Source organism: Gambusia affinis, linkage group LG22 (genome assembly GCF_019740435.1).
Source record: "Gambusia affinis linkage group LG22, SWU_Gaff_1.0, whole genome shotgun sequence".
Taxonomy (NCBI): domain Eukaryota; kingdom Metazoa; phylum Chordata; class Actinopteri; order Cyprinodontiformes; family Poeciliidae; genus Gambusia; species Gambusia affinis.
In genome coordinates, this window is record NC_057889.1 from 2,279,755 (window position 1) to 2,296,415 (window position 16,661).

Consider the following 16,661-nt stretch of genomic DNA (forward strand, 5'->3'; position numbering starts at 1 on the left):
CAAAATGTGTTGCACAATTTAAAAAAGAAATAAAAACTGTTCCAATACCAATTTTAAAGAAAATGCCACAGTGAGCCATTCAAGTTTCAAAATCAAAGATTATTAAAAGTTTAATGACAACAACAACCTCTCATTAGGTAGTATTAACGTCGTCTAATGAGCTAACAGAGCATTAGTGCCTAAAGCATGATGAACACATAGTTACTAATCAATCAGCACAGCTTGTTCTGTAACAGAAGCTTTGAGGACTCAGGAGATCAAGGTCACTGCATCGCCTGTATGAAAGACGTCACTTACAGCAGCTAACGACTAACAGCAGCTTTCCACACGGGCACATCAGGACCCCTTCACAGAAATCACAACCAGCATTGTTAGTTGATCTCCAAAAATCAAAAATCACATTACTGAGAAGCAGTTTGTAGAACAATTAGTGCAGAAACACAATCAGCATCACTGATCAAAAATAATATATGCAAAAAGCTAAACTAAGAAATTCATAAATCTATGGGATATCATCTCTATTATAGAATAAACAGCCCTATTTCATTTAGTTACTGAGGAAGACTTTAACCAGCTAATCAATCTTATACACTGTAAAGAGGAGGTGGTAAGATAGAAAACAATAGAGCTAATTATTTTATTTCTCATTATACAACACTGAACAAATCTAATAAGATTTCTTTAAACTCAAAAGTGCAACACTTCAATGCACACAAGAAAAAAATAAACACAGAACAGCTTATTTAAATAAAAAAATCTCAAACAGAAAATCTTACTACATCCCCCAGAAACCACTAAGAGTTTAAATTAATTGTTCTTACGAATAAAGACACCCAATCAGAACTCTAGAGCTGTAATTCAGTCAGAAAATCCAATCTGCAAACTTTATTTCTGTGTCCTAAAATAAAGTGCAAACAGCAGCTGCTTATATTTCAACTCTTCACATCAGGCAGCTGTAGTGCATATGTTAATTTGGTCCGAGCTTCTGAGCCCTGATTTATGTCTTTATGCAAACTTAACCCCCAATTATTTATATTAAGCAACTTAAACGCTTATAACATTCATCTATTGTGTGAATTCTTATCAAAAGTGGCACCAGATATCAGCATCTGCCTCGTTTAGCGTACGAAAGCCTGATATTCAAATTCTCAGTTATTACTCCATATGTAAATGCATAACCCGAATAAATTTTATTTGCACCTAAAAAGCAACAAGATGCTTTTACTTCCCTGCTCTAGTGGGTTTATTTAAGAATGAGCTTTTAAACTTTAAAAAATATATGATTGTAACTCTGTTATGTTTATGGTAAGAAAAGTCAGTTGGATCTCTTTTTTTAAGACAAATTCCTAAAAAATAGCTTAATAAGTATTGAATCCTTTTTGTTCTTCAAAGGTATTAGTATGAATTTATCAAATTCACATAGCTGTTCCCTTCCCTACCTGGTCTGACTGCTTTCTTTTAGTAGTACAGCATAATCATGTCAGTGTTTGCCTCGTCGTTAAAGAAAAAAATAATAAATCAGACTTCAAGATTCTGCAATGATGAAAAGTACCTTCATAAAATGTACATGTCAGTACATTTAAACTATATTTCGGTCAGAGAACTGGGAAGACAGGAGATATAAATAAAGTATGCTGCCACAGATATACAGGTTTCTACTGCTGCACACATGACAGAGGGATGATGGACTGGAACAACGAGACAATGGACCTTAGCAGCATCAGAGCAGTGCAGTCTGGATGGTGAAAGCTGTGCAAAATGGCATTCAGAGGTCTGAGAGCATTTAGTTGTGGAACTGTGAGGAAGAGGATGGACAGGAGGAGGAAGGCTGGGTGGGCATCAGGCTGTGTGTGCGTGAAGGTCGCTGGAGTCGCTGCTGCTGGTTGGCGGCACTAGAATCAAACAAATCCGAAAGTGGACTGCCCTCGGCGACCTTCATGTCCAGCTGGGCGGGACACTCGAAGTGGACGCAGTGGAAAACCTGCAGAGACGTTCAGACAGAGGTCAAAGCACAGCAAATATCCTGAGATCTAGTTCAGATTTAAAAGATCTGCACTGGCAGCAGAGACACCAGACACAGGGAGAACAGAATAATTCTCTGAAATGTTAAAGAAAGCAGATTTTCAGCTGCTCAGGTACCTCGTTAGCAGTGTTATGTGTCCCAACAATACGGACGAAGGAAGCAGGCTGATTCTCAAACTTCAAAGTCTGCCACGATCTGCAACAAATATTAAAATAAGTTTTAAACTGTTCTACTTCAGGAGTGAGTCAACAGATCACAAATATGATTCCTTTCATTTATATTTGCAGAAAATCATCCAGTTCAGGAAAAACCCAGAAAAAACTTTGATTGCTGCTCTATATGACCAAGTCTCACAACACATTTGACTTCCCAAGAAGATGGCAGCCACCATTTAATGATTGCAAAACATCCTGGGATGTTTCTAGTTTTGTGTTTTATCGACTTCAAAACAGAGACGATCATCCAGCTTGAAAACATTCAGAACTTTTATTATTTTCTGGTGTGTTTAAAACTTTCTGGTCACACACATCACTGGAGCGATGTGTGTGACCAGAAAACCTCTAATGGTGCAGTTTGGGAGGAAATGACATCACTACTGAAGAACCCTGTTTGTTAGGTTTAGTATGATTCTAGTTTGTCATTTAGAAAAAAATAATTTAACCGAGTTGGCCACCAAGCATGGCACAATCCTGTGGAGACGCCCTCTACTGGTGATACCGCAGAGGTGCTACGTTACTGTGAGCATTGTGAATCTTTGGTCTACATTGCCCAAGGACCCTGGCCCAATTTCATTTCATTAAATGACAGTCATTTTTTAGGTCATATTTGATGTGTATAGCACTTTTGTAACAACTGAAGGTAACATAGTTAGATGCTTGTTCTATAAAGCTGCACCGTGTGCCTGGAAAATACATGATGCCGCCCCTTTAAATAACTTTCACAAGAAAAAAGTTCAAACAAATAATTTTAGACAGTATATATCTGCATTCTAGAATAAAACTCTGAGCCGTTCTGACAAACTTCATTTTTATGCAGCGATTAAATCTGTAGTCTTATGTTTACTCGCCTTTTGTTGAATTGTTAAGATTTAACATTACATTAAAAGCTTAAATTCATGACAGATTCATATAAAACTTGATTCCTGCTGAGGTTTAGCAGGAGTTGGAGCATTAGGAATGAGAGGTTCCTCACTGGCAGGCCACTCTGGTGCAATCCACAACTTTCGTCCACTGCTGCTGATTGGTGGAAACTTCAATGTAGTAACTATAGGAACGCTCGTCACAGTCCCAGAGGAGCAGCCTGGATCAACACAGGGAAACATAGTCAGTAAAGTTAGATTTACTTTAACGTACGGAATGAAACGTGAGCTCAAAGCCTGAATGGCAGATTTTACTTCACATCAACATCACTCACTTTTCAATTTACACCACTGACATTAAAATGAGGCATGAGAACATGAGAAATGAGTGAAAAATACCCAGTTTCATGAATCACTGGTATTTCCTCAAAATCTTAAAAAAAAAAACCCTGACCTGATAACTTTTAGTTAAAAACAGAAAAGCATTGTTTACTCCTACCATACCTAACCCTAACCCTAACCTGACACGGTACCCGACCCATAGCAGACCTTAAGGATCCGATGGAGTAGGGCTGGGCCAGCTGGATGACGATGGCTCCGGAGCCCAGCTGATGACACGTGTAGCCCGAGTCCCAGTCGTAGTTGCGAGTGTCGCCGTTCAGCAGAGCGTTTCTGCTGCGGCTCACTCCCTCGATCACACTGGCACAGGCTGCGATGGTGGCAATGTTCTCACTGGGAACTGAGAGCAGTGGGAGCAGATCAGAGGCAGGATGTGACATTTGAGTCCAATGATTTCACAGAGGAACATTACGGTCATTACGCATGAAAGCTAATAATATAAAGCAAGTTTTCAGCCACAAACCTACCCACAAGGCCATTCTCCAGCGTATATGGACGGTTGGTGAACATGCATTCAAAAGCTACGAGGTGAAACACCTTGTTGACCGTGTTGTGTGTTCCAACGATGCGAACATATCTGTACACACACAAAAAAAACATTAAATCAAAAAAACATCCAAAATTTGAAGACAGGAAAACAAAAAAAATAAAATCTGGAGACTAAAAATTACAGACATTTTGGTACACAAAATGAGAAACAATGTTAATTTGGTTGAGAGGACGTAAACCGCTTTAAGTTTATAAAGAATTTTTTTTGAGTGAGATAAACAGCTGTCAACAAAAAATTAGACAAAAAAAAATCCAAAACATTAAAATATCCTTGTTTTGTTTGTTTATTTCTCTAAATTTGTAACATTTTAACACATTTAGTCTCAACTATGAATCAGGATACATCTCAAAATGAAATGAGCTCATATGCACCTTTTCTAATGTAGAAATATGAACACAATGAACAAAATCATGTTCAACAGAGATCTTTAACAACTCTGGATCACTTTGGAAAGTTTTCAAACAATAAGAGAAAAGTTTAGAAAATATATAGTCATTGCAAAACAAAAGCACATTTATTTTTAAATTAAGGATTTTATATGCTCTGTTATGAACTTAGAGGTTTGAGGTATATTTAGTTTGTAGAAAAAAAATGCTTTATCTTTTGTAATAAATCAGATAACAACATGGTATGATAATGAGATCATACCATAATGATCTCATCATTTGAACATGAAAAAGTCCAAACTCAAACATTTATACATGAACTCTCTTATACATCCAGTCGTAATGAAGTCAGTCTGTTTTTATGGGCTAAAGTTTCATAACACATGTAAACACATCTTCCTTTAATTAGAGGCCTTAACATATTTCTAAAGACCTGTTGAACAACAGCGGCAGCAGGAACCAAGACTAATCTTATTTCCAGTTTCATGCTCGCGCCATCAAAACCACTCAAAGGCATTTAAACTCACAAAAAAAAAAAAATCACATTTAAATATTTTACACTGCCAAGATGACAAAGCTGAGAGTCTAAACACAAAGTTAAAAGTATTGTACTTCAGATTTATGTCTTTGCAGCAGGTCAGAGGGCACTGCTTAAAATATAATCAAAGTAAAAATCAGGAAATGTAACATCCAAATTACAGCAGAATGCTGCGACTCCTTGTAGCAGCATGCTATGAAGGCTATGAATGAGTCATCTAATCATGTTTGTTTGCATCCATCACAACTGAAGCCAGTTCCTGGTAACGTTAGAAACAGATGTTCAGTTCCCACAGCAACTCCCAGTTACACAACATTATGAAATAACAAATTAACAGATTAGAAATTACATAAAACCAGATAAGTAAAGATTAAACTAAATTACAATTACAACAAAAATGTAAGTCAAGCCTAAATTGATTGTTTTTGCTATTTTACTATAATATATGTGCTATATCAACCCATTTAGAGTTACACCTCACATTTCTTCAGATGTTTAACTCATCACCTTACAGGATTATCACACTACAGATTCCACCTGGTGAAAGTGAAATTATCTACAGGGAGAATCAAATCACTGAGCAGGAATATCTAGAATTATTCACAAGTTATATTCAACAGAAATGGAGGCTCAAATGAAACAGATCTGAATGGTATTTTAACCTAAACGTTTGAGTTGAGGTGTAACCACAGTGAGCAGAACTGAACCAGGAGAAAATAAAAGTTTAGTTTACCTGCAAACTCGTGGAGTGAAGTACAGATTCTGCCACGATCTGCAGAGGTACTTGGAGTGGTCGATGACCCGAACCCAGTCCAGCTCATCCATGGAAACCTCGATGTAGTACGAGTACGACCTGAAATAATATCATATCCTACTGGTTAGATTTACTGGAGACTGGTTTAAATGCCTTTAGAACGAGAATAAAATCAGTTAAATCAGACAGTGCCTTCCACTCAACATATGTTCTAGATAAACTGCATCATGTAACATTTGTAAAAGCAACAGTTATCAGCCACAGTTTAATTTCCTTTGGTGATGCAGGCCTTCTCACCGGCTGTCTCTGTCCCACAGCAGCAGCCGGATGTGGTTGATGATGGACGGCTGGCCCAGTTTGACCTGGATGCCGGAGCGACCGTCCTCCTCGATGGGGTGTCTGGAGAACCCGTGGTCCAGGTCGTAGTTCTGGGTGTCTCCATCCAGCAGAGCCGACTTCAGCTCTCCTTTGACCACCTGCGCTCCGTGCTTCATGGTGGCGATGTTCTCCTCTGGGACTGGGATCAGACACAGAGACAGTGATGTAGAAACGCTAAAGCCGCTCTGCGGGTCCGGACAGAGCAGAACTCACTGAGCATTCCCCGGTAGTTCAGGTCCATGTTGCGGCTCTCTGAGCGGCTCTTTATGGCGTCCAGCAGGTCGTCGGGGCTCACCAGGCCGGACGGCCGCACAACGTTCAGCATCTCCGTCAGAGTCATGAGTGGCAGCCGCACCGCTGACATCACTTCCTGTGTGTCCACCCCGTCCTCGTGCTGCTGGCACCACCGACACAGAGCCTGGAAGATCTCCTTCTCACTGGCAGCAAAGGAATCCCGACGGGCCACAGTCAGCAGCGCCACCTGGAGGAAGATATTCAAATAAAACATGGGTAGGATTTAGAAAGCCAACATTGAAGAGCTGAAACAATTAATAGGATGGATCAATGACTGAAATAATTATTAACTAATTTAGGAATTGATAATTGATTAGGCTTTTGCTGAAAGAACACAGTCCGAGCAGTAGTAAGCCAAAATTGTACAAAAAATATACAAAATTTGAATTTAACATTAAATAATCAGTTTAACTCTAAACTGTACTGATGCTAACTCAAGCAGAAAGGGCTGAACTTTTTATATCTGTAATTTTTTAGTTGAAGATGCATCCTTTCCTACATGAGATTTATAATTTATTACATTTTTTTAATGTATTTCAAATACCATATAAAAAAGGTGCAAGTGGTTAAATGAAGAATCTGCAAAATGTGCCATTTTTTGACTGGAATAATAAATTACTAACTTAATCACTAGCTGCAGCCCCACAACATTGCTTTTAATATTACCTCAAACTGTACAATTTTGTGTTATTATAGGGTATGGATATAACTTAAAAATAAAAGTAAATCATAGCGATAACTTGTCACGTTAGAGTTTTCAAATCAATAACTACATAAAAAGCAATCAGAACAGTTTATTAGAGATAAAATACAAACACAAATGTTAAATAACTTGTATGAATGTTTTCTCTGCAGCAGTAAGTAATGAGAACAGCTCCATCATGTTACCTTGGAGAGCGACAGAAAGCCGTCAGAGTTGAGAATCTCTGGAGCGTGTCTGTCCATGTACGCGCAGCAGGCCTCATTGAGCGCGCTCAGACAGTACAGGCTGGCCACGTCGAACACCAGGCACACGTTGTTGATGTGCAGGATGGTGCGCAGGAACTCGCAGGTGGAGTCCTCCAGAGGCTGCAGGCCGTAGCGGTGAGCCAAACCCAGGAAGTCCAGCAGCACCTCTTCCCGGGCAGAACTGAGGCTGGCCCGGCCCGTGTACAAGTAGTTCAGCAGCATGGAGAACGCTTCAGCCCGGGTCTCCTCCAAACGAACCTCAGCCTGGGGCTGGGACTCCTTCATCCCACCGTACAACAAGGCCCTGAAGCAGGCACAGAGATCAGAGTGATAACTATATTTAATCAGAAGGGTGTAACTGATAGATGTACGTTTGGACTTCAGATGGCTACAGACTCACAGGGAAATTAATTCTTAAAATCAGAAGGAAGGAAACTGAGAGAATAGCGTTGTGTCATGTGATCACCGTAGCTTAAGATGATTATTTCTGTCCAAAAGTCCAATATAATCAGTTTAATCTTCAGGAATAAATAGATTATATTTGATAAACTGCAACTATATTTACAACATTTACGTATGAAATTAAAACTGGAGCCAGATGTCACTTGTTTTCTAAATGATCAAGCTGCACACCAACTGCTGTGAAAAGTAAGTATTCATATAATGGCTATAGGACTGTACCTCTCATGGTGGCAGTATGTTGGACTTGATAAGGTACATTAATAAATTAGGTTGGTTTTCAACATTTTCTTTCCCTCTGATTTTGGATGCTGTTCAGCTGGAAGGATTTTAGCTTTTTCTTTAAACCAGTTGTGAAGCACAACCATGACAACAAGGTGTTTTTTAATAACTTCCATCCATCATGATGGACAATGAGTCATATTCCCGACTCCAACATCTCTCTGCCCGCCTTTCTAACCAAACAGCCACACAGAGATTTAAAGAGGAGCACCAAAAGCAGATGAAGTGTATAAGTAGTGCTAGCCAAGAATCAATGGTTTAATCCAGGACATGTTACTGAGGAATATCATCTCTGGTGCCCTGATATTGAGCTGTTAGCATGACATGACAGTCATAAACAGTCTTCAGTCAGAGGCCTCTTCAGATTAGTTGTAAGACTGAGTGCTACTGGGGATCGTTTTAGCCCATAGCATCACCATCCACAACAAATTTTTGAATATCCTTGGATGATACAATGAAATTTAATTTTCCTTTTGTTTATACAAAATATTTTAACTGAATTAAATACTAGTGAAAATGTTTTAGTTGTAGCTATTTTTTTCAGAATTAAATTTGAATCCATTTAACTTAAATTGGTGGATAATGACATATCAGCAACAATGTGTGTCATGGAAAAAAGGGACAATAAACAACACTGATTATTTCAAAACAAATATATTTTGTTTTTATAGAAAACTACTAGTTCATATATGACTAAGTATTTTAGAAATTTAAATAAAGCCTATCAATTGCAGAAATCCCTTAGTCCACAGAAAAACAGCAGGACCGAAGTACCCGAACTTGAAGTGGTACCTGAAGTAGTGGCATCGAGCCGCCAGAATGACCCGGTGCGCCGGGAACCTCTTTCCCTCCACAACGAAGGTGACGTCGCTGTACTCCTCTCCCAGCACCAGCACTCCGAGCTGCTCCGACAGCAGGTGGATGTGGTCGATCTCCGACACGGAGGCCAGAGGCCGCAGAGGATGACTGTTGCTCATGGTCTAAGGTTTCCCCAGACACATCTAACGCACAGAGCAGACATGAAAACAAACCCAGTGACTGAAACCTGAAGCAGACGGGACATTTTATGGAAGCCCGCACCGTTAGCATGCTACATGCTAATAACACTGAACTCGGCGGCTCAGCAAGAAATATATGATTAAACAACAAATGTTTTACCTCACAGTTCATATATGTTAACACATATAAAATATTAAACACAAGAAAGTGCTACTTCATAGACTGTGCCGGTTTGTAGCCGCTAACAAACGGCTAACTGACCACCAGGATTGTTTGTTAACATCATTCTGCGTTTAAAACTTACCGAACTACTAACAGCCACTTCCGGTTGTGTTTTCAGCTGTTTTGATAAATAAAGACGGAGTTAATTTTTCGCGATTTGAAAGAAAATAAAACCCAGCAGCAATTTCAAGGTTCGGCCGACATCACAACACTGGAAATTGATACCGTTACCAGGGAGGAAAACTTCCGGTTCCTGCCCCAGTTTGAACATAAACCGCAGCGCCGCCTCCTGGATTGGAGAACGTTTTACACATTAAATCTGAAAAGGAGACAACAGGAGCCTGACCCCTTCTTGATTTATCTTTTCTCATCTTTTTTTAAAATGAAGTTAAAAATTAATTTTAAAATTAATCTTTTCTTCAGTTTCTATGACAGCAGATTATATGCTGCATTAAAGCTTTTCTTCATTGCATTTTATGGTTGATTTATCGTTTGTTCATTCTCCAGTCATACAAATTAGTCAACAGAATTTTGTTGTCTTCTTTATTAAACATATATGCAAATAACATAAAAATGGAGAGCTGAATTTCCTCTTGAATTTTATGGACAAAAACAGTATATAATGTAAATCCAAAGCCATTAATACCCCTTCACATACAGTATAAACTTTATTCACATTTCACCAGCAGGTGGCATCACACAAACACGATGTAATAATTGAGCTTTATTATTTGGAAACCTGTAATTATCCTAGCAGAAAATAAAAGGACTTTTCTAATATTCATAACAATCATCAGGCCTGTATAAGGATCATCAGTAAATGATTGAATAATTTCAAATGAGGTCCTGTGCAAACTTTAGCTCTCAAAATGTCCCTTTGTTGTTCTCACACATCTACTTCTCTAAGTTGGTGGTTTATTTTAAGAAATATGACTACAAGAAAACAAAACTTGAGGGTTAGAGAGCTGTTCTCCTTTTTCATCCAGCTTCAGACTCTCCCGCTGAAGATGGCTGTAATGACTTTTACAGTTCCATATCTCAGATACTCTGCTGGACGGAGTCATTTACGATACTAAAATACTAATTATATCACATCCACTTTTTCAGTCTCAGATAAATACTCAGATAAAAAAGAAAAAATTAAATATCAAATGCTGAGCCTGCAAAATAAAATTCTTGGTTTTCAGTTGGAAATTGGAATTTAAAGCAAAAGACAAACATTGCAAAGCCTGGTTAATAAGTTATAGTAATTAACCATAGCACTGCTAAACAAGTGCAATATACATTATTTTCATTCTTTTATGCATTTATCTATATTAATAATGAGGCATTTCTCTTAACAATGCACACTTGTAACAGCAAATCTAACATTTATCTCCTTCCTGGAACCTCAGACTGTTAGTTTGGCGATTTGATGGAAGCATAGAGGCTGCTGGGATCCACGGCGGGAGATTTCACCGTGCTGTAGGTCACAGCTTCACCTTCATCATCACCTTTAGCCTGCAGAAACAGAAAAGAAGCAGCAGCTCTGGTCAGACTCTTTCATACATCCATCATATTTATGTTGGCTATGAATTTCTAACCTAAAACAAGATCTACAAAAACTTTGAATAACACAGGATAAAGACATTCACACATTCTAAGTGTATACAGACATTGCATATACTTTTAGGTAAAATGGTCTCTTACACGAGATGCACGTGGTCAAATATGCATCTTGCTGTGTATTTGACCATGTTCCTGGCAGAAATGGAAACTTTCCTTAAAAAGTTGGTTGGTTTTCTACTCAACTTTTAAGCTCAGTTCTTAACTTTCAATAGAGTTTAACTTGGGAAAGCTTTTCTAGGAGTGTTAAATGGTCTGATTTATCTATTCCTGTACCAGTTCAGAGCATTTTTTGGACCACTGTAATGTTTGCAACGGAGATCTCAGAGCCTGTAGTTCAGAACGATTTCTCAAATCCACTTTTTCCTTCTCAGATTTTCACTGATTTGTTAGGATTTTCCAGTTGTTCTGAATGAAAGTCAATTTGACAGATAAACCTTTTTACATTTGTTGAGGAACTACTAAGTTTGCTCAAACCTCACAAGTTAGAAACTAGAATAGAGGCAGGTTACCCTGCTGCTGTTGGACTTCTTGGTGTAGCTGATGGAGGCGTAGGAGACTCCATTTTCTGGATCAACCTGCAGAGAGTGAGAACGGCTCAGTAACAAGTGATCCATGCAGACTCTTTACTTCTCCAAAACAGTGTGGTTAATGTCTCAAGATGGCTCTCTTGACACTTCTCGTTTCACATTGTCTTTTTTCTGTTGCACAGCAGCTCACAGGGACTTCAGCTCTATTATTAAACAATTTTCTAAAATGAGCAGCATTTACACACATTTACAAACATTTTAGTTATTTCTAATAACTAGAGAGGTTATTATTTACTTGTTGCTGATTTTCAGATGCAGATTGAGTCTCTGTAAGTTTAAGAGTAACAGACTGTAGAAACATACAGTCAGATTAATCTGGGTTTTCAAATATGTTATTTGAAATATTTTACAACCAAAGTGCAACTAAATTCATGCAGATGTCATGAATTTAGTTGCTGCTTTAATTCAGTGCACACATTTGGATAAACAAAATAATAATCAGCTTCATACTTGTTTATCTGCTACTAACTTCCTATAATTGTCTCTTCCTTTATGTTTTGTAAAGTAAAACACATTTTAAACAAGAACAATTTTTGAACTCACGTCATTGGAAATTTGTTCAGCTTTGTGGCCTAAAAAATGGAAAAGATTTCAGATTAGCCTCTTAAGTTTCTTCAGAAGTTAAATTCTGGTTAACTGAATGTTTTGGACTTAAAAAAATCACCTCTTGCTTTCTTTAACAGGATGAACAGAGTTGTTATCAAGGCCACTAGAAGCAGAGGTAGAGTGATGTACAACCACAGGAAACCTTGAAAGGAAAAGTGAAATGTCAATAAAAGAAGTATTTAAAGAATCATTCAGAGATTAATTTTTGATTAAAAGTAACACTAAATGTGAACAAGTAAAACTTACTTTGTTTCACATCTGGAGCACCTGAAGTGTTTGTAGTTCTTATGGTTGATGTTTCATCTGGTTCAGTTGTTACTGTGGTTTCCTCAGCATTTTGTCTTTTGTCTGGTACAGTTGTAACTGCTGATGTGGTTGTTGTTTTGTCTTTCTCTAAAAATGGAGAATAAATCAACAATACGTCTTAGAAAAAATTGTTTCATATGATTTATATATATATACAAGAGACTTTTAACTTCATAATTTCTCACCCGATGGACGAGAGCTGAAGGTAAAAACCTGAACTTTATTTTCTGTCTTTACTTCACACTTGAACGTGTTAAATCTTGACGGGTTAATGTAATGAGACGTCTGGAAGGTGACGGCAGCAGAGCAGAAAGATGATGATTCTGTTATTTCATTGTTGTTTTTATCTATAGAGTTATTCTTAAACAACCACTTCACTGAGTGTTTACATGGTTCTTCTGTCACCACAGAGCAGATTAATGTCATCTTGTTCTGGTACTCATATTCTGTCACTGAGGAGGATTTGAAAAAGAAAAGCAGAGTAACCATGGTTACTTCAGTTTATGAAATCTTTATGATTCTGCTATCAGCAGGTTGTTGTCACTAAAAGCTGAAGATGAAAATATTGTATAATACTCACAGTGAACGAGAGAAAGACGAACTAAAGCATCTGAACCTGATTGACTTCCTCCTTGTTTCTTAAACTGTCTGCAGATGTATCGACCAACATCCTCATCTGTGACGTTCTTTACAACCAGAGAACAGTTTGCAGAAACACTCAGTCTGTCTGATCTGGTATCCTTAACCTGCCCATGATAAACTAACTCTACAGTTCGACCTGTTTTACTGTAGATCCAGGATGTTGTATAACAGTTACTGTGACCATCGATCACATTTTCACAGGACAAAGTGACGTCATCTCCAGCTCTGACAGTGTAGGAGAGAAACAGATTTCTGCTCTGAGCTCCTGATGACACAAAACCAGAAATATTCACATAAGAAATATAAATAAAGCATAACTGTAGAGACATTTTATATCTTCTAGAACCAGATTATTAACAGGAAGTTAAACTCAGGTTCTTCCTTTTGAAACTACCAACATGTTGCATCGATGAAACAGTGATGTTAATGTTGAAATGAAGAGAATTTAATAAACAGTAGCTGTTCAGAGTCTGACCTGTAAACTGCAGGATGAAAAACAGAAACATTTTCCTCCACATAGGATCCTCCATGGCTCCTCTCTGCTTCATCGTCTCTCTGCTTCCTGAACCTCAGTGACAACTTGAGCTCTTAAACTTCTATGTTTTTACTTCCTGTAGTTATTCAGGTTTTAACTTCGTCATGAAAGCCGCGATGCTTCACACCACAGCTGGTGGATTAATGTAGAAATGTTTGGTCAGTTTCTGTAATCTTCATTTTGAAACCAGTATGATCTGCTGGGTTTAAGACACTGAAATGCTGCAAATTTACAACAAAATTAGATGATGAGACTATCTAATGTAACATGATCTTATTGTGGATTGATGACAAATATAATTAATTTAGGAAACATTGATCAAAATGTTCATATTAAGATATTAATATTTAAAGAAAGGGTTAAGAAAGGGTTAATGAAAAGTGTTTAAAGCTACAACAACCAAAGTATCTGGCGCCCCCTTGTTAAAACAGGAAGTATTTTCATGAGAATGTGGTTACAGAAGCAGCAGAGGTCTGAATGTGTCAAAAATGACTTCACTCTCTGAGGGAAACAGCAGCATCATGCATTCATTTAATGCATCTAAAGCTGTGGCTGGTAATAGATTGATGTTAAGTTTAAAACTAAATATGGTCTAAATTTCAAGATGAAAAATTAAATGGTTATCACCAAACACTTTGACAAATTATCTGTAAATTAATGATAAGGAGTTCTGCTTAACTCACCAACAGGTGGATCAGATGCCACAACTAATAAAGAATCAATTCTACAAATTAAAGACACGTCCATCTTAAATCAGCTCAATTTACTAACAAAATGTCATTTAGGCTGCTTGACACATAAAAAATTATCCAAAAATAATCAAAAACGTGAGTTTTGAACCTCTTGAACAGTTTTATTTATCTACATTTTTCAGATTCTGTGGAAATCTATAACAGATCTATAACTATCCCTCATGGAGCTGAGGGAAAATTATTCTGATCACTGAATAATAAACTAACAGATGATAAACCAACAGATGATAAACTAACAGATGATAAACTAACAGATGATAAACTAACAGATGATAAACTAACAGATGATAAACTAACAGATGATAAACCAACAGATGATAAACTAACAGATGATAAACTAACAGATGATAAACCAACAGATGATAAACTAACAGATGATAAACTAACAGATGATAAACTAACAGATAATAAACTAACAGATGATAAACTAACAGATGATAAACCAACAGATGATAAACTAACAGATGATAAACTAACAGATTGACCTGCTGATTTTGATCAAAACTAATAAACCTGATACGAAGTGATGATGTAAATCTGACTCCAGGTGGCAGTAAATATTCTGTGGATGAGAATAAATGATTCTGTGTTTTTCTTCTATCTTTTTTTAGCTAGTTGCAAAGCTAAAGCTAAAGCATATGACACACTAGGAAACGCCATATTTAGGGCGCAGCTCAGATAGAGGCTAACAAAGAGAATAAAAAACTTTTGTTTTTTTTGTTCTGCTAGCCCTTAAGGATAGCATGAGAAATGGACCAGCTGTATTTTGGTGTTAATAAATGAAATTCATGAATTCAACTCTTTCCACTGAAAAGTTTATTTCTGTGAACTAAAGACGACGTTTTCTGTTAGAATGTGGCTAAAGAGCTAAGAAGGTTTAAACTGCTAAAGATGAGCAGATAAAAAGTGGTTAAAACTCTGATGACAGCATCAGAGTTTTTAGAGTCATACAACAAAAAATGAAACAAACTTAAACAAGATGTTTCTCAAAATGGCTAAAACTAGCCAACCAGTTTTAACCAATAGATATTATCTAATAACAAGCCACTCAAACCTCTCTATCTTTATATCTGACAGATGATATTAATAACTGACTGAACTGCTGCAGGCAGAGAGACCAGCTGTGGGTCTGTTAGCACATCACAGAAGGAAGAATGAAGTTACACATTTAAACTGTTTTATTATTTTTAATTTGGCTCTCTGAGCATGGAAACCGCTGCAGAAATATAGTTTAATTTACATGGGATGATTTGATCAGCTGACATGTTTAAACAGAATTATAATTTATATAAAAAACAATAACTTCAGTGAATTGAAAGATGCTGCATTTAAAAATACAGTTTTAATGGGGTTCAGTGAACATCTAACACTTGTCAGCATGATATTATGTAAATAAACATTAAATCTGAACACAGTGAATAAAGCAGATCTATGATCTGTAACTCTATAGAAATGTTTAGTGTCTTCCTACCTGTGAGCTGCAGGATGAGGAATAAAAAGCCTTGAATCCAAGGGAGTTGAGCCATTGTGTGTCTGTTGCTCTGACAGTCAGAACTGTCTGACTGCTTCCTGAACGCAGATGGAGCTTCTACTTCCTGATACTCACCACTTCCTCACTCTGACTGATGGAGGCTCATCGCTTTATTAGGTAAAATCATCTGGTTGGTTTCGGAGCATTTATAACTAAAATGTTAAAGATGATGAATGTGTGAAAGTTACAGTTAGATATGTGTGAATCTCCCGATCAGTTTCTCACCTCCCTGATGAGGTTAAGATGTGTAGGTGACCTCAGACCCTTTTTTGGTTCATGTTTCCACTGAACGGTTTATGTTTGAAGGAAAGAGGAAGTTTTCTTTGAGAATGTGGCTAAAGAGCTCTGAAGGTTATAACTGTTAAAAATGAGATGGTTAAAACACTGATGAAAACATGGAAACCATTTTGTTTCCTGTAAACAAAAAGGGTAGAGTGCCTTCTCCGGGTCAGGGGGGGCGTCCTGCCCCAAGTGGAGGAGTTCAAGTATCTCGGGATCTTGTTCACAAATGGGGGAAGAAGGGAGCGGGAGATCGACAGGCGGATTGGCACAGCGTCTGCTGTCAAGCGGGCGCTGTGCCAGTCCGTCATGGTGAAGAGAGAATTGAGCCAAAAAGCGAAGCTCTTGATTTACCGGTTGATCTACGTTCCCACCCTCATCTATGGTCAAGAGCTTTGGGTCATGACCGAAAGAACAAGATCGCAGATGCAAGCGGCCGAAATGTGTTTTCTCCTTAGGGTGTCTGGGCTCTTCCTTAGAGATAGGGTGAGAAACTCAGTCATCC

The 16,661-nt window shown here is 37.7% G+C and overlaps 2 protein-coding genes across 3 annotated transcripts; both read right to left on the bottom strand.

The window, feature by feature from the left end:
- Window positions 1–78: 78 nt before the first annotated feature.
- On the bottom strand, window positions 79–9,562 carry btbd9 (BTB (POZ) domain containing 9). Of its 2 annotated transcripts, XM_044106884.1 has the most exons (11): window positions 9,393–9,562; window positions 8,882–9,090; window positions 7,289–7,652; window positions 6,320–6,587; window positions 6,026–6,245; window positions 5,708–5,827; window positions 3,968–4,077; window positions 3,651–3,840; window positions 3,215–3,322; window positions 2,140–2,218; window positions 79–1,981 (listed from the first exon to the last, which is right to left on the bottom strand). In XM_044106884.1, exons 2-11 carry the CDS (start codon window positions 9,064–9,066, stop codon window positions 1,784–1,786), a joined length of 1,842 nt encoding a protein of 613 aa, XP_043962819.1. In that variant the 5' UTR covers window positions 9,067–9,090; window positions 9,393–9,562; the 3' UTR covers window positions 79–1,783. The 2 variants fall into 2 exon arrangements, with proteins under 2 accessions (XP_043962819.1, XP_043962820.1); XM_044106885.1 differs by lacking the exon at window positions 9,393–9,562 and having other exon boundaries at window positions 8,882–9,110.
- Window positions 9,563–9,839: 277 nt separating this feature from the next.
- Window positions 9,840–15,905, bottom strand: LOC122825454. Its single transcript, XM_044106880.1, has 9 exons — window positions 15,818–15,905; window positions 13,535–13,726; window positions 12,998–13,324; window positions 12,603–12,869; window positions 12,358–12,504; window positions 12,170–12,253; window positions 12,049–12,077; window positions 11,428–11,493; window positions 9,840–10,810 (listed from the first exon to the last, which is right to left on the bottom strand). Exons 2-9 carry the CDS (start codon window positions 13,605–13,607, stop codon window positions 10,709–10,711), a joined length of 1,095 nt encoding a protein of 364 aa, XP_043962815.1. The 5' UTR covers window positions 13,608–13,726; window positions 15,818–15,905; the 3' UTR covers window positions 9,840–10,708.
- Between the last annotated feature and the right edge of the window lie 756 nt (window positions 15,906–16,661).